This window comes from Notothenia coriiceps, unplaced genomic scaffold, assembly GCF_000735185.1.
Source record: "Notothenia coriiceps isolate Sejong01 unplaced genomic scaffold, NC01 NC01_scaffold00023587, whole genome shotgun sequence".
Lineage (NCBI taxonomy): Eukaryota > Metazoa > Chordata > Actinopteri > Perciformes > Nototheniidae > Notothenia > Notothenia coriiceps.
In genome coordinates this window covers 104,762-132,230 of record NW_011356288.1, presented here as the reverse complement: position 1 = coordinate 132,230, position 27,469 = coordinate 104,762, and the positions used below count along the sequence as shown (strand labels likewise).

The 27,469-nt window shown below is 40.9% G+C and overlaps 1 protein-coding gene and 8 non-coding genes across 9 annotated transcripts in view; 6 read left to right on the top strand and 3 right to left on the bottom strand.

Annotated features, from left to right (window-relative positions):
* Nucleotides 1-20,234, top strand: part of LOC104954665 (elongator complex protein 1-like) — a 33,694-nt gene extending 13,460 nt beyond the window's left edge. The window contains exons 6-9 of the mRNA XM_010781833.1: nt 5,477-5,528; nt 5,805-5,994; nt 7,554-7,707; nt 20,100-20,234. Coding sequence (XP_010780135.1) covers nt 5,477-5,528; nt 5,805-5,994; nt 7,554-7,707; nt 20,100-20,234 — 531 coding nt within the window. The remainder of the gene's footprint in view (nt 1-5,476; nt 5,529-5,804; nt 5,995-7,553; nt 7,708-20,099) is intronic.
* Nucleotides 16,306-16,377, bottom strand: trnat-agu (transfer RNA threonine (anticodon AGU)). Its single transcript has one exon. It is a non-coding gene; the product is annotated as a tRNA-Thr (tRNA).
* On the bottom strand, nt 17,746-17,817 carry trnat-agu (transfer RNA threonine (anticodon AGU)). Its single transcript has one exon. It is a non-coding gene; the product is annotated as a tRNA-Thr (tRNA).
* trnat-agu (transfer RNA threonine (anticodon AGU)) lies at nt 18,282-18,353 on the bottom strand. The gene has a single exon. It is a non-coding gene; the product is annotated as a tRNA-Thr (tRNA).
* On the top strand, nt 19,578-19,649 carry trnat-cgu (transfer RNA threonine (anticodon CGU)). Its single transcript has one exon. It is a non-coding gene; the product is annotated as a tRNA-Thr (tRNA).
* Nucleotides 20,235-21,889: 1,655 nt separating the features above from the next.
* Nucleotides 21,890-21,961, top strand: trnat-agu (transfer RNA threonine (anticodon AGU)). Its single transcript has one exon. It is a non-coding gene; the product is annotated as a tRNA-Thr (tRNA).
* Nucleotides 21,962-22,814: 853 nt separating this feature from the next.
* On the top strand, nt 22,815-22,886 carry trnat-agu (transfer RNA threonine (anticodon AGU)). Its single transcript has one exon. It is a non-coding gene; the product is annotated as a tRNA-Thr (tRNA).
* Nucleotides 22,887-23,009: 123 nt separating this feature from the next.
* Nucleotides 23,010-23,081, top strand: trnat-agu (transfer RNA threonine (anticodon AGU)). Its single transcript has one exon. It is a non-coding gene; the product is annotated as a tRNA-Thr (tRNA).
* A 474-nt stretch (nt 23,082-23,555) lies between these two features.
* Nucleotides 23,556-23,627, top strand: trnat-agu (transfer RNA threonine (anticodon AGU)). The gene has a single exon. It is a non-coding gene; the product is annotated as a tRNA-Thr (tRNA).
* The last annotated feature ends 3,842 nt before the right edge of the window (nt 23,628-27,469 follow it).

Genomic DNA, 27,469 nt, shown 5'->3' with positions numbered 1-27,469 from the left:
AAACAACCGACAAAGGCAATACGCAAGTGATGCTAAACCACTAATGAAATCAAAGTAACAACAAGGTAAGGACGGATAAGTGAAGAGACCAAAAAAGCAAAGAGCCAACTCAAAATGGCTACAAAGAAACACAAAATCAGAATACAAAGGAGGGTGGGGACAATGACCAAGATAGAAATTAGTGCCACAAAATGCCCCCCCCCCCCCACAATGTTTTTTGGGTGTACAACACTTCTTTCCTGGATTCTGGCCACATTTACTGAGTTTTGCCACAACAGTCCGCTGAGTCATGTCGTCGTCCCTTTGAACTGGTGTTTTGAACACACAAGCTCTGTCATCCAGTGGTGTGCTTCAGTATCAGTCCAGAAAATTGCGGCGACCGGGCACCTCACGGATTGAGGCCAGACAAAATAAACACAATTACGTTCACACGCGACTATCTGTGATCCTCTCACTGCATTCCGGTCCACATCAAAGCCTTTTGGAGAGAATGCTATATGTTGAACGCGGGGGCCAGAAAAAACCTGGAGACCAGGCGCCCTTCAAGAGCCGTTCACCTTATCATGCCAAGTGTTGCCGTGTGCGGTGTGCACGTGCGTGCGTGTGTTTGCTGCGCGTGGCGTGCTGAGTGTGGCAGAGAAGAAACAGATTTACGCTTTGGACTGTTTATGAGAGAGATAATCGATTAGGGAAAGTTAGTGTGTCGTTCAGGAGGTTGCCCAGAGGATCCTCCTCCTCTAAAAGAGTGGCATAAATACCGGATTATATTCCTCAACTACTTTGAAGGCCCTATGGATTTTTAGTGGATTCACGTTTGCCTTTAGTATGTCATTTTTCGCGTTTTGTGTGCCATGCTAATGGTCTGCAAGAGTCCAAATCCCAACCCTTAGCTTCTAAGAATCATCGTTACATCACTTATGCTAACACTTGCGCTTCTAACGGCTAGCCGCGTCCAAACATTGATAGGGGCCCACATGGATAGGCTAAGGGGCCGCAGGACATTCTAAGCGGTTGAACCAATCACAACGAGCGCGCCAGGTCTAACCAATCAGGGCAGGACTGGGCTCTGGTTTCAGACAGGAGGCTGAAAAGGACGGTGCCTGCAGCACAGGCCAGTGATGAGAAAAATTAAAGAGAACCTCTGGGATGAGACCTGGTAAGGGCCCAAACGTGTAGTTCGGGCTGAAAACTGCGGAACGGTCTGCCTGAGGGAGCGCCCAAGTTCAAGGAGCGCCCTTCAAACTCACACCTGCGGCGGAGCTTTTCGGATTCCTGTGGAGGGTTCTGGCGGACAATTGCAACCCAGGAGCCAAAGCAATGTCCAGCGCGCAGGGCTGCACGTAGCTGGGTGCCGCCAGTTGTCACGAGATGAGAGTAATGTTTTTTGGTATTTATTTGAGCCATACCTTATGTTTCGTTATAAATCGAACAACAGAAAAATAATCGTAGATTTAGGTCGACTAATCGCATTGAAATAATCGCCCGATTAATCGGTTTTCAAAATAATCGGTTTCCCCCAGCACTACTGCGCAGTCAATGCCGAGAGGTTGTGAGTTCAAGGCCTCACTGGAGCAACAGGAACTCTTCAGAGCGGCTCATCCTGATGTTTATAAAAAGGCCCTACTTTATTCCCGTTGTCAGGGTTATCTGGCACCAGGTAGCAGCTGGTTTTTCGGTGCCAGCTAGGCGAACTGGCACTGCCCCTGTTTCTTCAATTCTTGAACTGGCCGACCCCTTCAGCTTCCCAAGTCAAGTCCCTTTAATTTTTTTGATCCTTCATTCTGAGCAACTGCCCAGCTTCCCTAAAACATGATATTTTCGCCTGAATCCATTACTTACACAGCCAGCCCTCCAGTGAGTCAAGCCTCACCTGCGAGCAGAGAGTGTTTATCTGCAAGCAGGCTGAGGTAAACCTTACAGAACAAAGTAACCTAAGCAAGTCGTTGCAACATTAAAGCAAAGCGTAAACATGTCACAGTTGTTGAGGACACAAAATACAAATTGAACCTTGTTTAGTGCCCACAAGTATGCCTTATAAACAAAGCGTATATTGGGTTGGGGTTTGCCCTGATCCTGGCCCTCCAAAATGCTGGAATGAGCTTCCCATTGGAAATCAGGACAGCCAGATGCTTACACAATCTTCCGACGCAAACTGAAAACTCATCTCTTTAAGACTCCACTTCGAAGCCGACTAAAATTACGTAACAACACGGCACTGTATATACTAATTAAAGGGCTGGCTTTTTAAATGCCAGTTGAGTAGCACTTTGAAATGTTTGGCTCTGATGAACCTGATGTACTTATCATGATTTCTGTTTTTCTTAAAGTTGATATCTTCCTGGTCGAATGCCCACTTATTGTAAGTTCGCCCTTTGATAAAGCCGTCAGCCCTAAATGCAATGTATGTTAATGCTAATGTAATGCTAATGTATATCGAAGCGTTGATTTGCTGACGAATGCTGCTTTTGTTAGGATTTAATGGAGTGCTTGGTTGATGTTAGTCTAATTGGTTAAGGAAGCCATTAATTTTGGACAGCTCACGGCCAGAGTTAATAATTTTACTCTCAGCTCTCAGTAATGATAGCGGTGTTTAAATGAAGATTACACCACCCTTGAACTTCTATTCGCTGCAAAGCAAGGGCGGTTGGAGCTAAACCTTATTTTTGGTGCTGCTGCATGCAGTGAGTGTGTGCTCCCGTCCAGACATGTCCCAGGTGCCCTCCCTCTGTCTGCTACTCCCTCTAATTGTCGTGTGATGTCCCATCCTTCTCTCATTTTCCTGTGGAACGAACTAGTGTTTAGACGACTCCTGAGCAAACAATGCAGGGACAGATAGAAGCGTTTTGGGGAGGGGGGATTCAGTTGCAAGCGACCAGAGGCTTCACTTGTCTTTTTGCCCAGTAGGACACATCCTTTTTTACGTGAACTCACAAGGAGGGAACTGGGAGGCCCTTGCAGACACTGACACATTCACACTCTCACACACACACAGGGGAACTCTTGTGCAAGGTGGGGACGTTAAGGTCAGAAAATCGATATCAGTCTACTTTCAAGAGAGTGCTCCAGTGGTGGACCTAGTCCTCATTTCCATCGCGAATTGGATCAGATTCCCGTCTATACGAGTGAGAGATAAACGCCCGGTTTTCCTCCGACCTTTGATTAACCGGATGTTTGCTCAGAGTCTGGACATGCTTGAGTGATCATCCCTCTCTTTCATAACGCTGAGTGTTACAAGGTACCGCTGCGCCTGGCATATCAGGGATAATCCCTCGATGGTATTGTGTATCTGTGTTCTCGTTTATGCAGACGGATCAGGCGTTTAATGCCGGGGGTAAAGTGGGGACAGTGGTGTTGGGCTCATGATGGAGGATAAACAGATCCACGGCCATGCCCCCCTCTTCAGGTATGACCCAGACCCTCAACCCCTCCTGAGAGGCTCTCTGGGACAGTTGAGGTGTACTTGCTGACGTGCGGGAAAAGAAGCTAATAATATATAATAATATCGTTGTATTAGTATAGCCACCGTTCACAGAAATCCATTCACAAAGTGCTTCACAAGCCAGGGGCGCGTTCTAGGGCGGGGGCTGCGAATAGGGGCCAGCTGCCCGCGCTGAACACTGACCTGTGCCCCCCTTTAAAAAAAAGGTTACAATTATTTCAATTATTGCCAACTAAATCAATTCAGAGACCTGGATGCTTACACTTGGAGCATTAAACTTGTTCATTGCCCTTATAAAAGCAAACATCCACTGTTTTATGTTTTTAAGTTTAAATTGTCACTTTAAAGTTACTAAAACACAATACTCTAAAAGTGAAAAAACTACCGCCTGATCAAGAACTGTAACTTCAAATTGTACTAAAACAAATACCAATTACTGTATTTCTATGCTTTCTTTTACACTATTTACTTTATTAGACCCTTCCAGAAAAACGCGATTCTGCCGATCGCCAGAATTTACCGCATAATCAGCACTAAATGGCGCCAGATTTTGAAAATGCCCCGCGCGCATATTTTATCAAAAGGGCCGCATAATCCTCGCATTTTTTCCCACGCATAAAATTTTAAAAAAAAGTTAACTCGTCTTGCGTCATCAGCTTCGCGCATCATCAGAATGTAAACAACACTGGTATTAGGAGCTGAACGTGTGGAGCTCACACATAGAGAAAACACCAAGGGGATGAAAAATCCTATCCATCTCAGGTTTACCGACGACATTCTACTAAAGACCGGGCAAAGTGGGGCGCGAAACTATTCTGCCACCCCGGTGCAACTGTGCTGTTTGGCAGCCATAAGAGAAAATCGACGGTGGACGCCCACTTGAGTTCATTCAAACATTCGAAAATGCTTGTGCTGGCTGGCTTGCGGACGGACGGTAACGGGGGATTACGGTGAGGTCGCGGAATCAGAGGAGCCAAACGACTCACGCTCACCGAGGGATCAACCTCAAAACCCTTTCGAGGGCTACAAGACAACGAAGTGAGTAGACCTACAAGATTGAAGCCTGGTCAGATAACGAACGAGTAAATGAAAACAGAATGAGCGGAGAAGGGGGGGGGTGGTGTGTGTGTGAGATTAAAATAGCCCAATTGCTTTTACAATAAATAAACATTGATTGTGTTTAATTGAATAGTAAAGGGGTTAAACGTTAGTGGCAGGTTGTGTGTGAGAGAGAATAAATAAGACAGCTCAATATTTTAAAAAATTGTTATTCTTTTCCCCCGCATATTTAGCATATTTCGCAACTTTCCGCATATTTCGCAACTTCCCGCAATTTCACCGCATAAAATCACATAAAACCCCGCATGTTTAATCGCATAATCAAGGATTTTAGCCCGCGTTTTTCTGGAGGGTCTACTTTATACTGTCTTTGTCTTTTTAACCCGCTTTTATTGTGCCCCAAATGAAATAACTGGCCCCCCCCCCACAGTAAAATTGGTCTAGAACCGCCACTGTTCACAAGAAAGAACAAAAGTTAAAATTAAGACCACAGAAACATGAATACAATATCAACATGAGGCAGAAAAGTAAGGTTAACATCAAAACAAAACACAGACCACGGGGGAGTCCCGAAAAGAACAAACATAAGAACAGAAAACATCTCAAGTATAAACAAAAGCCAATGTAAAAAGATAGGTCTTCAGTTGTTTTTTAAAAGCCTCTACACAGGATGTAGCACTTGGAGCACGACATCAACTAACTATGTAACTAAAGCTGTCAGAAGAATGTAGTTGAGTTAAAAGAACAATATTTACCCCTGAGATGTAGTGTAGGGAAACATGAAAGGGAAAGACTTATCGTACATACTCAAACATGTCTCATTAGTGGATTGATCAAATGAGAACATTCAATACTTATCACATAGTGTTCAAAATCCTCCTGTTCTCTGTATATTTGTTTACATTACACTCTGTTCTTCCCCTTGGCCTTTTCTTCCCTGATGAAATGAGTCTTGTCTAAGCCTGTAATTACATCAGATTGCTGCTCTCTGTGAACCAGCCTTACCTTGAGAACATAAAAGCTAATTCATGTTGCTTAACATTAGTTTTAATCTTTAATGTGTGATGGATCTGTGCTGTCGTCAAGCACTCGGGAGTATTTTTATTTTATTTTTTGTGTGTTGGCGAATATGACCTGTATGCTTGACACAGAGACAAATACCTGCTTATCTAAACAAGCCCATAAACAAACGTCATCTGTCTTTGAGCAGGATGTTAGGTCCATTTTATTTGCGAATTATTCACTTTTCTCATCCATTCTCAGTCTGATTCTCTTTGCCTTCCCAAACCTGTCTTCTTTCTAAAAGACCTTCCTCTCTGGGAGGACAACAATCAGGGACGCGCCGCCTCCCTCCTGCCCCTGTGCATCCTTAAAAGGCTTCCCCAGCTGGCATCTCTCTTGATGATGAGTGTTTATTTCCGAGTGTCCTGCTCTCCAAACATTTCCCCCACCGTGGCCTCCCCCGCTGGTCGGCCAACACGCAGCCTGGCACTCAGGCACTGTTTCAAAAGAGGACCTCTATGGACATGTATTGAGTTTAAATGAGAAACACAGCCATGAAGTGCAGGACTGAAGAAGCAACATCTGCTTTTTTAACGAAGGCTTGAACTGAGGGCAGTGGGTCGTGTTAAGATCAAGACAGTATCTTTTATTCAGGCTCTTTAAGCTGATTGGTAGCATCCATGCAATCACAGTCACAATGAAAGAGAAAGGAAAATGCTAGAAGGGGACTGGAAAAAGGAAGATGTTTTTGGCGTAAATGTTGCACAAAACACCGTTAATAACCCGATCTGATCATAGTGCTGTTGATTTTTCAATATCTAACCACTGAACTGTAATCCAGATTAAAGTTTTAACTGATTTGGGTTGTTAAAATTATTCTATACATTTGCCTTACTCAGACTTTAGTTTAATTACAAAAACTAGCACTGTAGCTCAAACTGGTCAAAGTTGTATTTTTAAAAAAAAAAGTATTATATGAAACCATGCATTTTGGCTTTCTATTTAGTGTCCTAAAAAAAAAGACTGTTCCACATTTTAAAGATTGCAGATGCTCGTTGACTTTCTACTGCTATGGTTCTCTTTATCACTGTAAAAAAAGAAAACAATCATCAAATGAACCAATTAACAAGTCAATTCATCTCCAACAAGCAGCTGCATCAATCAAGTAATCATCCTTTTGTTCTGCTAATCATGAGGGATTTACGGCTCAATGCGCCCGAGAATATTCAGTGTGTGTGTGTGTGTGTGTGTGTGTGTGTGTGTGTGTGTGTGTGTGTGTGTGTGTGTGTGTGTGTGTGTGTGTGTGTGTGTGTGTGTGTGTGTGTGTGTCAAGATTTGTTCAAGGCTTCAACAGATTATGTATACAATTCAAATGTACAACGACTTCAGCAATGTGATTCTTATACAAAATGTGACATGAAAGTTTGGTTAAGCCCATTCATGGTCATGACTTTGTTATTCATTCACACTCAATATGACGGCGTGTAGATTAGGCATAAATACAGCAGTGATGTTATCGTTTATACACATAGATATCCACATACTGTGACTTTGAAATGTCACAAGAATATCTTGTTACAGTGGAACAATGTGCGAGCTTTCTGACATTCACGTTGTTGATATTTGTATGTAATCGTGCCCTGGATAACAGCATAACAGCTACCTGAAATGCACAAAACAGCTGACAGGCAAAGTCAGAATTAATTATATTTCTCATATGTGGAACAGTTCATATCCGGGCTATTGAACCTTTAAATCTCAGCTAAAAGCTCACCTCTTTGCACTGGCTTTTAATACTTGAACATACCATTTTTACATTTGTATGTGTTTTTATCATGTTTTTAATTATTTTTTATTATTTTACTCCCATTGTGTTATTTTATATTTTATTTATTCCCTGTACAGCACTTTGGTCAACTGAGGTTGTTTTGAATGTGCTATATAAATAAATAAAGATTGAAGATTGAGATATACCACTCCCAAATAAAAAACAAACCTATATGAGGATATGCAGTGTTCCCTTGTTTACTAACCAGCCCCCCTCTCTCCCCAGGGGCACGGCTGACTGGTTCGGGGTGAGCAAAGACAGCGACAGCACCCAGCGATGGCGGAGGAAGAGCCTGCAGCACTGCAGCCATCTGTACGGGGGTCTGAAGCCTCAGGTGATGAGGGAGATGGAGCTCCACAGCCAGGACAACCTGTCCCTGGCCAGCACTGAGACCCCTCCTCCCCTCTACCTCCCCCCCCACCACCACCACCACCACCACCACCACTATGGCATGCAGAGGGTAGGCCAGCGCCACGTTAGAAACATGGAGGAACAATTACCACCTTTTCCTCCATCACTTTTTCTATTCATTGAGATCTTTGGCGCTTGCTTTAACTCTTTGCTTTGTCATCTTGACTAGGGTTCAATTGATGTCTTTTTCACACATTAAGCATTTATTTTTGAATATTACAAGCAAAAAATGTCTAATTCACGCATGATACCTGGCAATAACAACTTTATCTAGTTGAACTAACAATACCACCAATGCTATGGGCCTAACCACTACTTTTGCACTTTTAGTTTTACCATCTGTTTCAAAAGGTTACAGTAAAATCAGTTCTGATCACTTCAGTTCTGGTAGATATATAACAAATATATCATATGTAAACAGCAATGGGTTTTTAGTTACAACTATCCTACATTGAAACAAATATACGGAAAGAAAGGTGTAATGCTAGGTCGCTTTCATAGCTTAGCAGTGCTTTGTGTTTAACGTCTAAAAAAGTAATAACAAAATATTTTTGTCTCACATTTTTACTGTGAGACATTTGTTTACTCTCTGGACTTATATTTAACACTTTAAAAGTTGACATTTATTGTTAACATGTTAGCATAGGTAAGTGCTAGTAAAAGTAATGCAGTAGTAATAGTTATCTTGGGCTTGCTTTTTATAAGTTTATCATAACTACATGAAAAACATTTCAGATAAAATTACAATAACTCTGATGTGAGCATTTAAAAAAAATTAAGTTTCAAGGAAGTGTCCTCATCTAGCATACACCCTTTTAGCATGAAGCTGGGTGAGGGTGTACATTTAGAGTTACTGTTGCTACTTGAAACTGGAAATGGCCTACTAATCTACTACTCAAACCTGCTCGTTAAGCACTTGTGTCTCTTCAAACAAACCTCTAACATCAATCTAACCCTAATGTCAATGTGAGTTATCCCTGCTTTTCACTTTTCTGCTGTTGTGTGTTAACTGTTATATGTTGCTTGAGTACAAAGTATTGGAAAACAACTTTGTTAAACCAACACTTGCTTGTGTGTGTGTGTGTGTGTGTGTGTGTGTGTGTGTGTGTGTGTGTGTGTGTGTGTGTGTGTGTGTGTGTGTGTGTGTGTGTGTGTGTGTGTGTGTGTGTGTGTGTGTGTGTGTGTGTGTGTGTGTGTGTGTGTNTTTAAAATGTCTATATATAGACATTTTAAAACAGCCGATTCATTTGGTATCATACCCAGTTTGAGTATTAGGACAGGATAAAATGGAGAATAGGTTTTACTGTGAAGTAAAAATAGCATGCATGTATGAACCTGCTTTTACTCTTTTACAGCTATACGTGTAGCTGTCATGCTTGATGTGGCTATTCTTGTTTTGATTCAGCAAGATAATGGGTGCGGAGATAAGAGATGTGAAAAGTACACACAGACATCCTGTTTCTCATCCTCTCTTCACATCGTCCTGCAGTCTCTAAAGGCGTTTGGGAGGGAGGCGTGTGGCGCAGTGGATAGAGCCTTGTCGTTGGGGTCACAGGTTCAAACCCCACTGCAGTTAGCATGTCGTTGTGGACACTTCACCCCAAATTGCTCCTGTGGGGATTGCCCACAGTATGTAAGTTGCTTTGGATAAAACCGTCCAACATGTAATGTAATGTCCGTCACCAGCTTCTACTTTAGAAAGAGACCGAATAGCAGAATGAAAACAAAACTACTCGATCCTCTTAAGTCTCATGCCTGGCACAGAAGCTGAGAAGCTATTTTACTCCTTTCAGTGGCATTTTGGCAGCTGAATGTGCCATGAGGTGTTGGAGCCGTTTCAGTGCTGGCTTTCTTTTAGGGACTTTTTTTCCATTAAATCATTTCTGCTGCCGTGCATACTCACTGTCAATCCTGGAAATGAGTTAATCACCACAATGAACCCTCCTGTTTTCCTTTTATTTCAAATCACGAGTTTTGTCATTATGAAATACTGTAGATTTGATTTCATGAGTAAAAGGATGTTTTCGAGGCAGACCAGAGAACTAAAAGCTGCTACATTAACTTTGCTTCATGAACAATGGGTCAAATTACTTTGTGTAAAGTGACATCACGGCAGCTTATTTCTGCTACCCCATTGTTCCCCGACAAATCTGCCCTGTAAGCATGTGTCTCAGAACGATCCATCAGCACTCATTAGGTTACAGACTAATTTAGGTTTACATGCACGGAGGCTTCAACCAAACCAAACATACCCTTGAGACAGAAACGGTTAAACTCATGCAGATGTGTGGTGTGTGTGTAGCAGACGGTTTGATCCACACACTCGCCACATGCATAGAGCTGAGAATAAACAAGTACACACACATAGACCTACATTTTTTAATCATGCAGCAAGCCCACGCAGTGAAACTATGCAAATGGTTTTCACGTGTTGTTTAGACACGCATGTACAAGATAGACAAATGTTTTTGATTGAGATAAAATGTTTCTCTTGTACATCCTTCCAAAATGTCATTCTGTTTATTCTAAGTTTTCTTGCTTCTTTCATCTTCTCCCAACATGTGATAAAAGTTGTTCTGTTTTGTCTCATCTCTCTCCATCTGTTGCTGTAGTTTCCTCTGCCCTCTGTCTCAAAGCATCCCAGGTCTTCTGCAGACAACATGCAGCAAGAGGCTTGTGGCTGGCCACAGCTTTGCTTTCGTTTAAACACTGTGGTAGAACATATCCAACCAACCCAGGTCCCCGGGGTATTGTCAACACCTGATGTGTTTAGATCTTTACAGAAGCCAGCAGGTTTAATCAGATATCAAACCCTGCAAAGAGCATACCACTTTCTTTTCTTCCTGTCTTCCCGTGCAGACTGCTTTGCAAGAATCGTGTGGGTGTGAAAGTGACTTGTGGTTTGAATACTGTGAAATGTAAAAGCTGCTTTCCCACAGGCCACACGTCAATCTAGAAACACTTGATAGCATTAGCCTGCGCCAACCCTTTAATCATCTCTTAATGACATCTCTCTCACTGTGAAAAAAGATCTGAGACTTTCTGATTATGCAAAACCGGAGTGTTGGAAGTTAAGTCGTGGATTTTTGACTTTCTATGCTTTTGCAACGGTTTCAAGTTGTCAATTAAATCTCTGCTGCTGACACAGCTGAGCAGCGGAGGAGAGAGATGATTTCTCTCAGAGGCAGACACAGAGAGTATGTCTGCTCGTTATCTCTCTATAGTTAAGCAGCTTTTTCTCTATGCTGTTTGCTTATTTTTTTAAAGCCAAAAGACATCCTACCAGAGGAGAAAAGGAACTTTCTTATTAAAGGGGCTCGATTCTGTCTCATTGTTTAGGTTCATATAAGTATTTAGCGTCTCTACTTTAAAGAGTCCTCTCCTGCTGATGTTCAGGTGTATATCAGTATGTAGTGTCTCTACTTTAAAGAGTCCTCTCCTGCTGATGTTCAGGTGTATATCAGTATGTAGTGTCTCTACTTTAAAGAGTCCTCTCCCTGCTGATGTTCAGGTGTATATCAGTATGTAGTGTCTCTACTTTAAAGAGTCCTCTCCTGCTGATGTTCAGGTGTATATCAGTATGTAGTGTCTCTACTTTAAAGAGTCCTCTCCTGCTGATGTTCAGGTGTATATCAGTATGTAGTGTCTCTACATGTCTCCATGCTTTAATGTTCAAAAAGCTCTTTATTTTTCTCATACTGCCTGTGCAGCAGCACCTCTTTTCCCCCTCTGTCTGAAACCAGAGCCCAGTCTGCTCTGATTGGTTAGCTGGCCGGCTCTGTTGTGATAGTTAGAAATGATAAAGGATGAAAATGAAAAAGCTGTATTGTTTGTAATCAAACTTCCCTCCTCCAGTTGCTAACATTCAACCATTTGAATGCTGCTATGTTTTGACCTGAGTGAATTATGCATTGGATTTTCTTATGTAGCTTTTTGCAAACATGTATACATACATGAAACAGTTTGCTTACATTTTGTGTGTTGCTGCTCGTAGCTTAAATAATGAATGTAGGCCTACTTTTAATCATTCATTACTCAAATGAACAACCTTAACCACGTACGTACGACTCAGGTCTCTAACATTCATAAGATAAAGTCAACAACATGGTAAGGATAAATAAACCATATACAAATATTGATTCACCCCCTCGAAAAGATGCTGCTTAGGATTCAATAAATATCTATTTGGGGAATAATGCAGGTTTGAGACAGGTGCATGCACTACACAGTTCTACACTAAGCCTGACCTTTATGATCACGGTCCTTATGTCTACCATGCTGCAGCAGGCAGAAGTGAATACAGTGAAACAGGATGTAAGGTACTTCTCAGGAATGTGAGGCATGTCCTACCTACAGAGAAGCCGCACAATGAGGCCGGGTGAACGCAGGTTGCAGCCTATGAGGAATCTGTGATAAAGCTAATCTTTGTACATGTTAATCCTAGTACTTCTATACGAGATGAAAGAAGAAAGCACCTTGAAATATTTCAACACACAGCAATCCGGGCATCATACTTGTCAACCCTCCCGATTTTCGCGGGAGACTCCCGATTTCATTGCCCTCTCCCGGTTTCCTCCCGGGCTCATATTTCTCCCGCATTTCTCCCGATTTCTGACAAAATCAGATTTACACACGACTGTTTCCACTCGGACTTTAATACAGCTACACCATTGTTTGGTTTCCATGGTAACACGTCTCTTTAGTAGCGCGCGCAACTCAAAGTCTGAGAGGGTGAGGCAGATATTCACAGAAAACAGAACAAGAATCGACAACTACTCCACTCTCTGCTCACTCCTTTCCTGTAAAATACAGGTCCAGCCCACACATATGCTCCATCAAGGACGGTGCTACAGGCCGCAAGGCAGTGCACTTACAACTACAATAAGCGTGCTAATGTTAATCTAACAGCTCCGGCGAGAGGAGCCCCTCCCCCAATTTTAGATTTTGAAATGCTCACGATTTCTGAGGTCTAAAGGTTGGCAAGTATGCCGGGCATAGCAGCATCTAATAGCAGACAGCATTTTCTTATTGTTAGTTGTTTTTCAAAATGCTTCAATAGTTACATCGCTAAACCGTTCTGTGAAAAGGCACCTGGAAGATAGCATTTGTATTGCTACTGTTTTATGGCACAGATTGCTGCACAGAGACAGGTGAGGGCACTGGGTTTCTACTAGACGTTTTTGAGAGTTTACCACAGTTGCAGCTGGTGTAAGCATTGAAAGGCAGATGGAAAAAGGACTTAGTAAAGTAAATGAGAAAACCAAGTGGCACTGGGGAGGGCACTCTATGCTTCAAAGACCTTTTGGGACAGGAAGGGTTTTAATTTTAAGAAAGACAATGACTTTACCAAGCTATACTTATTTTATTTATGCATTCTTGATAGAGAAGTGTTACATATTTATGTATGCTTTGAGTGGCTGCTTCCTGTGTTTGTGGTTTTGTACAGTAAGTGGGTGGGTGGTACACTTGTCAGCACAGTGAAGTGAGTCGAGGCGTATCAGCACAGCGGCTGATTGACTAATGAATCGCTCGCTCTTGTAATCTGCAGTAACAAGATGAAAGACAGACGCCACAAGACAATCAAAGCGGTCTTTAGACAGATGGCTTAAAGTCCTTATGACCCCAGTGTGTGTCTGTCAAACCCATTCAAATACACATGGATGTTAGCAATAGGAATCTGCAACCAGCGTAGGGTCAAATTAAGTCGATAGCTATTTAAAAAAAAAAAAAACATATAGGCCTATAGGAACATAGGAATTTAAAGCAGAGATCGGCTCCAATCATTCCTGTACACTGTTCTTCAAACCCATCCTCAGTTTCCTGGTAAGATTACAGGAAACAGTTGGCCATAATATTCAATTAAATAATGATTTGATGTCATGAAAGCCTGAGGAAGTCACAAAGTCAAAGTCAAATGTGATTTAAATATTGGCCAGGAAAGAGATACACGCTCCTCCTGTCATTGCCATTTATTATTTTCCTTTCTGAGATGATGATTTCCATAACTGACATCCTGTTGTGGCAGATGTTCAATCATTTATTAATGTTTGTATGTATGTGTAGCAGCAGATCACACACACACACACACACACACACACACACACACACACACACACACACACACACACACACACACACACACACACAAACACTCACACTTGTACTACAGCAGGACAAACATTGGACTAGATGACCTGAACTGTGTTATGACTGTAACATCTGGCGCAGATGAGAGCGTACATCGTCCTATGGTGGGGGGGCTGGAGGGGAAAAGCACACGGAATAACTCATCTATGTGATCTTGTNCGTGTGTTGGTACGGACAATCATCAGTGTATAGGAGCAAAGAGCACAGCTTCAACTCACACGCAGCCCTGGGGGGCACCTACATTGGTTGTGATGGCAGATGACAGGGTTTTGTTAACCTTCACAAGTTGCTCTCTACTAGTGAGGAAAGCAGCATACCAGTAAATAAGGTATGGATTTACTTCCATTTTGCCCATTTTTGACACCAAGATGTCTGCTTGTATTGTGTTGAATGCTGATGAGAAGTCTAGGAAGAGGGCTCTTGCATAGGTGTTGCGTTTATCTAAATGTTTAGTGATGATGTGAACCAGAGTGGCCACAGCATCTTCCGTGCGGCACCCTTGTTTATAGGCAAATTGGTATGGATCCAGTTTGTCTTGTGTTGTACTGATAAGAAATCGGAGCAGAATTCTTTCTAGTGATTTCATAATCACTGAGGTGAGGGCTATTGTTCTGTAGTCACATTAATGACAGACATAATATGAGGTCCTTGGCACTCAGACTTTAGAGGGGTCATTGTGTGATCATGGGACATCACCCTTACAGCATCAGGACAATATCATATGGAGTCAGACACTGGAAGTGTGCTGGAGGCGTTGACTGGGACTGATGGAAGGATGAGGCTGATGAGACTGAAGAATCTGCGAGGAACGAACTAGCGGNTACTTTTACTGTGTACTTTGTGAGTAATCCTCTGTCAAAGTCCCCTCCTTAGTAGCCTACATAATGCATGTTTTTCTGCTATCTTTGATGAGTGATAACAATACAATGTTACCATTAGTTCTTAATGAAATTGATACTGTTTGACTTTGTATTAGTTACCCTACTACTAACAATACATTGAAGTACTTTGACAGAGGATTTCTCAAAAAATACACAGTCAAAGTCCCCTGCTGAGAACAAAATCAAGCCACTTCAAGTTTGATGAGGGAATTCTTTTTTGTTGCCATTAGTTCTTCGTGGGATTGATCCTGTTGGACTCAGTACTAGTGAAACTACCCCCACAAGTACTATGAAGTACTTACTGTGTACTTTTCCAACAATCCTCTGTCAATGTCCCCTCCTGAGAACAACAATGCATGTTTCTCTGCTATTTTGAATAAGCGTTAAAAAACCTTTCTTCATGAGACTGATATTGTTGGACAGAGTATTTTAAGAGGATGGTAGACTGCACACTGACACACTCTGTCACTCTTNAAGTCCCCTGCTGAGAACAAAATCAAGCCAGTTCTGCTAAGTTTGATGAGGGAATTCTTTTTTGTTGCCATTAGTTCTTCGTGAGATTGATCCTGTCCAACAGGATCAATCTCACGAAGAACTAATGGCAACAAAAAAGAATTCCCTCATCAAACTTAGCAGAACTGGCTTGATTTTGTTCTCAGCAGGGGACTTTGACAGAGTATTTCTCAAAAAATACACAGTAAAAGTACTTCAATGTATTGTAAGTAGTATGCTAATACAAAGTCAAACAGCAACAATTTCATTAAGAAGTAATGGTAAAATTATATTTGTATCATTCATCAAAGATAGCAGAAAAACATGCATTATGGGGGGGACTATGAGAGGATTATTCACAAAGTACACAGAAGAAGCACTTCATTTTATTTCTGGTAGAAGTCAAACAACCGAGTCCAACAGTGTCAGTTTCCTTAAGAACTTGTGGTAACAAATATTTGTATCACTCGTCAAATATAGCAGGAATAATGAAGAGCAGCTGATTTGAAAAAGCAAACTCGAGAGACGGCTGAGTGACCGCAGTGCAGAACCGCTGTAGCCTATAGTTTAAATCTCCTAACAATGTTGTCCATTTTAGAAATAGGCTTATTATATTTACAGCCCTTAATAACATCCATTCTCTGGGCTCAATATGTGTCTTGGCCTTTTTTGTTGTGATCGCTAAATTCACCTTTTTTATAATAATCACCGTTCCTTCAGCAGGATACTGTGGTGATTCAAAGTGTGATTTTAGCCAACGAGTGCTTTTGTTTTGAAATTACTTCCGTGAGTTTGGCCCCACCCCTCGCTCCAATGACCATTAGACCATTTAGTAAGGTAAAAAGCAAAAAGCGAAAACGCCTCTCAGACGCTCTTCCGTTTACGTGTTTAATAAAGAAAAACAATTGGACGGTAGATACACGGATTTTTTCAAAATCTACCATAAACGTAGTCGTTTTCAAGTAAAAACTATACCAAACATTTACGATTGAATGTAATTGAACATGGTAACGATAAGAGCTTTATTATAGCTCACGGCAACAAAGAGGCGCTGCTGGGAGTTGAACCCAGGATCTCCTGTTTACTAGACAGGCGCTTTACCGTTAAGCCACAGCACCACGTCTACGGCCGGAGCTCTTCTCATTTACTTTCATGAAAAATATGACGAAATATGTTCGTCAACGACTTTTTTTTCTCCATGATTAATACGAGACGATGTCGAGACGGAACCCACGTCAGTAAAAAATAACTGTAACGAAATCAACATGCAATATCGTTGACGAAATATTACGAGACGAAAATGTAAAAATCTCTCTTTACTTTCGTTGATGCAAAAGGAGGAGACGAAATATTATCAAAGATAACGTAACATCTCTGATAGTCAGTTCTTCTCCCATCAGTTCCATTTCCGCTGCTGCGTCTGGGCAGCAGCTATGTCTGTGCTGCACGCGGCGGCACATTTGAATTACACCGGGCCAGCGGCACACTGAACTGTCAGGAAGACTCGGATCTACCTAACCTTATTTAACAGAAAATAAAATGGCAACAACAGGGCTTGGGAGCAGTGGTTATCTGCAGCTTTTCCGGAGTCATTTCTTATGATTACATTTTTCCACAGGACAACAACAGCTTAAAAAAAAACATTTCCCTCAAAGAAAAAACCAAACATGTCCTGTTGTCTCAAGAAAAAAAGTGCAAAAGGAAACATCCATTGCCGTGTTGGCTCCCAGCTGGGAAAACGGAATGGGGTGGTTGTGTTTCAGGTGCAGTTTTAGGTTGGTCGTAGCTTTTGTTGCTACCTTTTTTGAAACAAATGCGATATACCGGCAGCTCATTCAAGTCCGTAGGTTCGCCTCGTTGATTTGGCTTAATTCCAAAATATTCCCACACCGGAGATGTGGAATTAGGTTTTGCAACCAATTCCATTTAACTTTAAATTCCCCTCGAGTAAGTCACACGTTGTCTCCTGCTTGTCTCTATATTATTTATCTAAAAGTCTGGGTACAGCCCTGTGTCCAGACCTGGCTGTGTGTGAGCCCCGCCCCTCACAACGCGCCGGGCCGGTAGACACAGCGCGCCGGGCCGGTAGAGTGGCCGGCAGCCACAGCGCGCCTGGCTAAAATGCTGGTCACATCCTTATGTAAACAAACATGCATGTAAACGGAAATGTACCGAGGTCAAAAAAGTTATCGAGTTCATTTTGATTTATCGTACGATAAATCAATTAATTGCTTATCGCGACAGGCCTAGGTGTGCGTGTTCGAGCTTCGCACCCTAGATATTTACCTGTGGGCATCAGATAAATCTATTTAAAAAAAATCTAATTTATCAACACAAACTAACCCAAGCCATTACTTCAGGAATGGACAACTGTCAACTTTAAACTATAACCTAAGTTGTTTTCAAGTATAAACCTTAACAAACATTTACGATTGAACATGGTAACGATTAGAGTTTTATCTAACTAGAACCTCTCTGCAACAAAGAGGCGCTGCTGGGAGTTGAACCCAGGATCTCCTGTTTACTAGACAGGCGCTTTACCGTTAAGCCACAGCACCACGTCAACACCAGTCGTTCCTCTCACTCAACCGGCTGAGTAGTGTTAATTTTGTTGACTAAAAATGTTTTTTTAGGCTGTAAAAATGCCATCAATAGCCATCACTCTTGAATTTTCTAAGCGTATGTATCTGTTATTATAACCAAACCCTCTCCTATTCTCTAGTAGAGTCTTTATTTCAGGTTTTTGTGTGAAAGTGAAAACGGATGATTCTTTTGTTTTTAGGAACACCCAACCTCTATAAATTATTATTTTCTTATCTTATATAGATATTTACCAGTGGGCATCAGATACATCTAGTTTTAAAAATCTACCTTATAAATACAAACTAATCCAAACCATTGCTTGGAAAACAGTCGACTTTAGACCATAAACTTAGATGTTTTCAAGTACAGACTATACCAAACATTTACGATTGAATGTAATTGAACGATGAGAGCTTTATTATAGCTCTCGGCAACAAAGAGGCGCTGCTGGGAGTTGAACCCAGGATCTCCTGTTTACTAGACAGGCGCTTTACCGTTAAGCCACAGCACCATGTTGACAATCGTAGCTGTTCTCATTTACTAGGCTGAGTAGTAGTGTTCAGTTCGTTGACTAAAAGTATGACGAAATATGTTGGACAACGACTTATTTTTCCATGACTAAGACGAGACAATGACGAGACGGCACCGACGTCAGTAACCAATATCTGTAACGAAATCAACATGCAATATCGTTGACGAAAAATGACGAGATAAAAACGTTGCCAAAATCTCTCTTTACTTTCCTTGAAGAAAAAGGAGGAGACGAAATATTATCAAAGATAACTTAACATCTCTGATAATCAGTTTTTCTCAGCTAAGCAGTTCCATTTCCGGTGCTGCGTCTGTGAACGGAATGAAAGAAGACTACTGTAATATATATTAACTGGGAAGGGCGGATTGCGTGTGCGGGTGCTGTGGCTTAGCGGTAAAGCGCGTGTCTAGTAAACAGGAGATCCTTGGTTCAACTCCTAGTAGTGTCTTTTTGTTGCGGAGAGCAACACAATATATTTAGATAAAGCTCTCATCGTTACCACGTTCAATTACATTCAATAGTAAATATTTGGAATGGTTTGTACTTTAAAACGATAGTATAGTTTGGGTGTATAAACTAGATTTTGTAAAGATTGATCTGATGCCCACTGCAATATCTATATAAGGAACGGTAATTTAGAAAATCCTGATTTATAGGGGTCGGGTGTTCCTAAAAGCACCCGTTTTCACTTTCTACTGACAAATAAAAACATGAAAGAAAGACGTCGAGAGCATAGGAGAGTGTTTGGTTATAATAACAGATACATTTAGAAAATGTAAGACCAATGGCTATTGTTTTTAATATTATATACATGTTGTGCTCCAGTGGCGCAATCGGTCATCGTGTGGTACTTATAAGACACTAACCTGCCGAGGTTGTGAGTTCAAGCACCACCTAGAGCAGAGAAGTTTTAACCTGCATTCAAAGGATATTATCTGGGTTAAACTACTTGGAGTGAAGCAGACGGAGACAGTTTTCGGTGCTCATCGAGTCATTCATTAAATCTCACAGGCCAAATATTGAAATAAGGGTTTGGTTTAGTTTAGGCGTAAAACTAGGCCTATAGAAGTGCAACATTACAGCTCAACATATTCTGGCTTTGGGACTTTGTGAATACAATGTTATACAGACTTAAAAATGTGTTGTGGAAATAAAAGGAAGCAATGGATGTTAATTTGAAGAGATAGAAGCACGGATCATAAAGGCGCTGTGGCTTAGTGGTAAAGCGCCTGTCTCGTAAACAGGAGATCCTGGGTTCAAATCCCAGCAGTGCCTCTTTGTTACAGAGAGCACCTGAATTAAATGTGCGATGCTACCCAAAATGAGTCCATTTGATAAGGTTTATAATCAGAGTCACACATTGCAAAATCTCTGCATATGCAAACCCGCAGACCTGCACCCCTGTGTGAGGTGCGACACACAGTGAAACTCATTGTTTCCCTTTCAAATGAGTCCGGTTTCCGCAGCAGCAATCTCTCCCCCGGAGAAACGCTACCGCTGGTCGGTATATATATATATAATAACTTGTATTAACTTTAAATGAAAACTAAAATTAAAATAACTTATGAAGTATATATATATATATATTCATAAGTTATCCCTTCCAGCCATACATCACGATGGAAGAGTAGTTTCACTATCAAGCGTGAGCTCCAGGTGCTTACAGTAAAAATATGAGCCGGATGAAACAGCGGTTGTGTCTGAAGCATGCGGTGTTCTCTGCAGCTGTCTGCCCGCCTCACCGGCTCTGAGTCTCGGTGTGACTGCAGTAATATCCCCGGTCCTCCACCCACGCTGCTGCTGCTGCCGGCTGATGAGAGACAGCTCTCAGCCGGGACACCCCGAGCCGCATACCGGTGATACCGAGGATCTGCAGGAATCTTGTCCATTATTACAAAATAAATGTAACATGTAAGCTTAACGGAAGATGATTGGTGCACTGAACATTTTTGGACATCTGACCAAAAGTGTTATTTTAGTTTTGTTCTGATTTTAAATTCAGAATTTTTAGAAAAAGTCACTGCAGTATTAGCTGTGTTATCCACCCGTGAAGTAATTGTTTGGTTTAGTTTGGGTGTATAATTAGAAACTACACTTTTTGAACCACATTTATCTGGGAGTGCAAGATCTCAAAAAGGAATAAATACAATGAGACAGCACTTTGTGACACATTCTATTACTTTGATGACAAATGTTAAGAACAGTAGTGGATTTTGTACTTTTACATATATATTTTTTGTAATGTTTCTGATCTAGTATTTTTTCAAGCGATTTTTCTGAGCGATTGGAGCACCCCCAGGCAGCACAGCAACAATGTTTTTATAGTCTCATGGTGGAGACTATATGCCAGGACAACACGGAGGAAAAGGCACAGACAAACTGCATGATATGCTATTTGATGTTTATTGAATTCCATTTATTTACAATGGCTGTTCCTAAAACAACACATTTAACATCATCATCATCATCATCATCATGCTGCTGCTGCTGCTGCTGCTAGTTCTTTGACTTATTGTGCTGTCAGTTGACAATCTTTGATAGGCACCTCTCGGTCTCCTGTCCTTTCTGAAAGTCATAAAGATTACACTTTCTCATGTATATTACTTAGGTCCTCAATTGCCATGGGATTACTGAAACCACCATGAATTAAAGAAATGGTAGAAATGAATCTAATCTGAATTTTTAAACATTCCTTCCCATCCCCTCCCTATAAATATATCAATAAACATTAGGATGTGATGCTCATGACTACCATACAGATTTAAGAACAATATATTTATTTTAAAGAATTTAAAGCAATAAACAACAGCAACACGCTCTTTAACCAAGGCAACGTTGGCCTTATGTTAAGGCAGGTAAAATAGCTGTTCACACTATGTATATTTTCTACTTTTTTAATGCTATTAAATGCTTTATTTCTATTTCAGATGTTTACATTTTGGATTGTTTATTTCTAGTCTTTTAACTTCTCTTATGTACAATGCCTTGTCTTTTGCTGCTGCAAAGAAAACATTTCCCAAATTGGTATAAATAAAGTATATTAATCCTCAAATACTAGCAAATGTTACTTTTTTTAAAACATATTGATCTAACTACATCCACATATCAATATGTTGTATAAATATTGCAAATCAAACCCTTTATTGACTACTAATTACCAAAAATCCCAGTTCTATCTTCTGTTATTAACGCATTCAGATGGCCCGCCACGAACTTCCGGGAACTATCTGAGTCTACGAGAACCACGTGACTATCAAGCATTTTGGATTTCCGCTTTCGCAACTCTCAAAACGGCTCTGACCTGACCGTGACAAACAGACAAACAGGATGCAAGATTACAGCTAAACATATTTTCGGTTTGGTACTTTATGAATGCACAATCACACAATGGAAGTTAAAAAGTAAGGAGGTAGTGGATGTAAAAACGGGTGCTGTAATTTAGCGGTAAAGCGCCTGTGAAGAATGAATGGAAACTACTGACTATATAAACTCAAACATACGGAAATTCGTGGGCGGGTGCTGTGGCTTAGCGGTAAAGCGCCTGTCTAGTAAACAGGAGATCCTGGGTTCAACTCCCAGCAGTGCCTCTTTGTTGCAGAGAGCAACAAAAATATATTTAGATAAAGCTCTCATCGTTACCACGTTCAATTACATTCGATAGTAAATGTTTGGTATGGTTTGTACTTGAAAACGACTTTAAAAACGACGTTATAGTTTAAAGTTTTCTGTTATTCACCTGCACTGAAGTAATGGTTTGGGTTAGTTTAGGTGTATAAACTAGATTGTTTAATCTAGATTTGTCTGATGCCCACTGGTAAATGTCTTTATAAGGAACGGTAATTTAGAAAATCCTTTTATATTTATAGAGTTTGGGTGTTCCTAAAAGCAACCGTTTTCACTTTCTACTGACAAAGAAAAACCTGAAAGAAAGACAAGAGCATAGGAGAGGGTTTGGTTTTAATAAAAGTCCTGTTATTACCATTTTATTTTATTTTAAATAAGGTTAGTTAGATCCTAGTCTTCCTGACAGTTCAGTGTGCCGCTGGCCCGGTGTAATTCAAATGTATACCGCCGCGCGCAGCACAGAGACACAGCTGCTGCCCGACCGCAGCACCGGAAATGGAACTGCTGGGAGAAAAACTGATTATCAGAGATGTTATCTTTGATAATATTTTGTCTCCTCCTTTTTCTTCAAGGAAAATAAAGAGAGATTTTGGCAACGTTTTTATCTAGTAAACTACATTTTCGTCTCGTCATTTTTCGTCAACGATATTGCATGTTGATTTCGTTACAGATATTGTTTACTGACGTCGGTGCCGTCTCGTCATCGTCTCAGTCATGGAAAAAGAAGTCGTTGACCAACATATTTCGTCATAGTTTTAGTCAACGATATTAACAAGTGCAGGGATTAAGGTAACTGAGAGGGCAGAAGTGAGACATGGTGCTGTGGCTTAACGGTAAAGCGCCTGTCTAGTAAACAGGAGATCCTGGGTTCAACTCCCAGCAGCGCCTCTTTGTTGGAGAGAGTTTCTATTTTGTCATGCTAAATCAAGTCGTTGACCAACATAGTTTTAGTCAACGAAATGAACACTACTAGTCAGTATACTATCTGAGAAGAACATCGGTCGGTGTCACGGTGCTGTGGCTTAACGGTAAAGCGCCTGTCTAGTAAACAGGAGATCCTGGGTTCAACTCCCAGCAGCGCCTCTTTGTTGCCGAGAAATATAATAAAGCTCTCATCGTTACCATGATCAATTAGCCTACATTCAATCGAAAATGTTTGGTATAGTTTGTACTTGAAAATTACTAAGTTTATGGTCTAAAGTTGACTGTTATCCACCTTAGTTTGTGTTTATAAGGTAGATTTTTTAAACTAGATTTATCTGATGCCCACTGGTAAATATCTATATAAGGAACTGCAATTGAGAAAATCATAATTTATAGAGGTTGGCTGTTCCCAAAAACAAAAGAATCAACCGTTTTCACTTTCACACAAAAAGCTGAAATAAAGACTCTACTAGAGAATATAGGGTTTGGTTATAATAACAGATACATACTGTTAGAAAATTCAAGAGTGTTGGCTATTGATGGCATTTTTACAGCCTGAAAAAAAAATTGTAGTCAACGAAATTAACTCTACTACTCAATAGCCTAACTTAGACGAACGACGGCCGTTGACGTGGTGCTGTGGCTTAACGGTAAAGCGCCTGTCTAGTAAACAGGAGATCCTGGGTTCAACTCCCAGCAGCGCCTCTTTGTTGCAGAAAGGTTCTATTTAGATAAACCCAGCGCCATATAGATGCGCTGGATAAACCTATAATCGTTACCATATTCAATTACATTCAATCGTAAATGTTTGGTATGTTGTACATACTGAAAAGGACATACACGTAAAAAAGGACATACTTTGCGAGGACTTCGTAACTGGCACCACATTAATTGAGCTGGATGAGGAGGGGGCTCTGTGCTTCAACTTTGAAAAATGACATAAGAGACACTATTTTTCAGTTTTGTTTTGATTGATTCAATTTGATTTGTTTGAGTTTGGTTTGTTTTTCTTGTTTATAGGTTTACATCAATTTAGGTTTTGGTGGAGGAGTGTTTGTTTTATTTTTTGCGTTTGTTATTTGTTTCAATTTTTTTGATTTAATATGCCTGAGTTATTTTTTGTTATATATAGTAGTTTGGTATATTTATTCTTGTTTTATGTTTTGTCTGCTTTTCCATGGTTTCAAACAAATTATGAAGCTGTTGTGATTTAAATGTGTGTATTTGTTATATATTGTAAATGCTTTATGTAATTGTGATGAACTGTTAAATGTCTATTTTTGATAATAAAAGTTAAAAAATAAAAAATAATAAAAGCGGTCGAAGCGCCTGTCTAGTAAACAGGAGATCCTGAGTTCAATTCCCAGCAGCGCCTCTTTGTTGCAGAGATTATCTCTAGAGTACTTGATTACATTTACAAAACTACCCAAAACAAATTAGTCCCACATCCCACCACAGTCCACCCAATCACATCCAACAAGGAGCAGATAAAAGTGGCCTCTTCATTTTTCTTTCAAACAAAGTTACGTTTATATTCAGAGTTACTCACCCAAACTCATTGTGAGGATGTATAGGGTTTAAAAAACGAGTCAAAACAATTTCCTTTTAACATAAAAACTGTTGCAAAGCTGAATGTTTTTGATCTAGCATTGTTTCAATCTGCTATCTCGCTGTCTTTTTGCAATATAGATTTTGGTGAAGGAGGCGCTGTAGCTTAGCGGTAAAAGTGCCTGCTTGTAAACAGGAGATCCTGGGTCCAAATCCCAGCTCTCATCGCTAACAAGTTAATAGTAAATGTTTGGTAAGGATTTTAAGTTGACTGTTATCCACCTCTGAAGTAATGGTTTGGGTTAGTTTGTGTTTATAAGTTAGATTTTTTAAACTAGATGTATCTGATGCCCACTGGTAAATATCTATATAAGGAACAGTAGCCTCATTGAGAAAATCATAATTTATAGAGGTTGGGTGTTCCTAAAAGCAACCGTTTTCACTTTCTTGCTGACAAATTAAAGCCTAAAAAGAAAGACTACTCTCGAGCATAGGAGAGGGTTTAGTTATAATAACGGATATGTTTAGAAAATTCAAGAGTAATGGCCACAGCACCCTCCCTAATATAGGCAGGGAGGGTGCTGTAGCCCTTCCTGTCTATTGGTAAAGTGCCTGTCTTGTAAACAGGAGATCCTGGGTCCAAATCCCAGCAGTGTTAAGGAAACTATCTCTTGAATCAGGTGTGTTATCCACCTCTGAAATAAGGGTTTGGTTTAGTTTGGCGTAAACTATATTTGGGCATTACCAATCTAACCGTGACAAACAGGATGCAACATTACAGCTAAACATGTTGTTATTTGGGGACTTTATGGATAAAATGTTTTACGGCCTTCAGAAATAAAGGGAAACAATGAAATTTAAAAAGAAAGGAAGTAGTATTATGAAATCCCTAAACAGGAGATCCTGGGTTCAATTCCCAGCAGTGCCTCTTTGATACAGAGATTATCTCTCCATTACTGGATGAAATTTACATAACTACCCTAAGAGCTACAGTACTCACCAAAACTGCAAGCGCAAGATCAAAGAAAGGTCCAAATGCATTGAGTCAGCACTCTATGACACATCCTAGTCATGGAAAAAAAGGTCCTTGACGAACATATTTTGTCATAGTTTTAGTCAACAAAATTAACACTACTACAGCGCCTACTTCATTACAATTTCTGTTGCCAAAAGACAGCGAGATAGTAGTTTGAAGAAATACTAGATCAGAAACATTAAAAACATATATATATAATGTCAAAAGTACCAAATCCACTGATGTTTCACAAAGCGCTGTCTCATTGTACGTAGGCCTATACCTTTTTGAGATCTTGCACTCCCAGTTATTTACCAATGGGCATCAGATACATGTAGTTCAAAAAGTGTAGTTTCTAATTATAAACCAAACAATTACTTCACAGGTGGATAACACAGGTAACACTGTAGTGACTTGTTCTCAAAATTCTGAATTTAAACTCAGAACATATTAAAAAATAACACTTTTGGTCAGATGTCCAAAAATGTTCACGTGGCACCAATCATCTTCCGTTAAGCTTAGGAACATGTTACATTTATTTTGTAATAATGGACAAGATTCCTGCAGATCCTTGGTATCACCGGTAGGCGGCGCGGGGTGTCCCGGCTGAGAGCTGTCATCAGGCGGCAGCAGCAGCGTGGGTGGAGGACCGGGGATATTACTACAGTCACACCGCGACTCGGAGCCGGTGAGGCGGGCACACAGCTGCAGAGAACACCGCATGCTTCAGACACAACTTTTGTTTCATCCGGCTCATATTTTCTAACTGTAAGCACCTGGAGCTCACGCTTGATAGTGAAACTATTCTTCCATCGTGATGTGTGGTAGGCGGGGATAACTTATGAAGTGACCGACCGGTGGTAGCGCTTCACCGGGGGAGAGGTTACTGCTGCTGTGCTGCGGGAACCGGACTCATTTGGAAGGTAAGCGGGGAAACACTGTGTTTCATACCGGGCTGTGTCGCTCCTCACACCGGCTGACAGCTCGGTGCTCACGAGCTGTTTGCACCGAGCTGTCAGCCTCTGGATCTCGGTGCAGGTATGCAGGTTTGCTGCTGCAGCACATGGGGCTCTGGGTGGGGTCTCCTGAGGCTCAAAGTGGACCCATAGGTGTCTTTAAGTGTGGAGACTCATATATATATATTTGTAGGCTATGTATCCCTATCTCTCGAAGAATCTGCACAGCCCTCCACTTTATAATATAATATATTGCAGTCCGTGCAGTGTGTTGAAGTGTTTGAGAGTATTACACATCTGGACTGGCTTTTCAAATTAAAATGTCATTGAGACTTGTGAAGCCTCTGGCTATATGTCATGGCACAATAGGAAATTAGGGAACAGTCATATTTATACTATTGTTCACTGTCTTTATACCGATGAATAGTGTTCATAGTCTACTGTATACAATTAGTCATATTTATATACTTATACCTAGGCGTTACTGCTTTTCTTACACTTCTGATTAGATGCTAACAGCATTTCCCTGTCCCTGTTCTCTGTGCAATTACAATAGTTGAATCTTGTCTGCATAGGGTTTTATGGCAAGTAGCCTACACTTTGATGATATGATATGAAATGATTGAATTTCTCCATCCCATGATTCACTTTGTGTTATTGATGCCGTGCATTACTATGGCTGGAAGGCCAAGCTATGGGGAACTTTTTCAATGAGGTGTGTGAGAAAAGAGGCATTGAATACCTTGTAACACAGAAGCAGAATTCCCCTCTATACTCGAAAAAAGGAAGTCATAGTTGCATGTTCATACGGTACATAATGCACACACACACACACACACACACACACACACACACACACACACACACACACACACACACACACACACACACACACACACACACACACACACACACACACACACACACACACACACACACACACACACACACACACACCAACCAACCAACCGAACCGTAACGTAACCGTACCGTACGTACCGTACGTACCGTAACCGTAAACCGTAAAC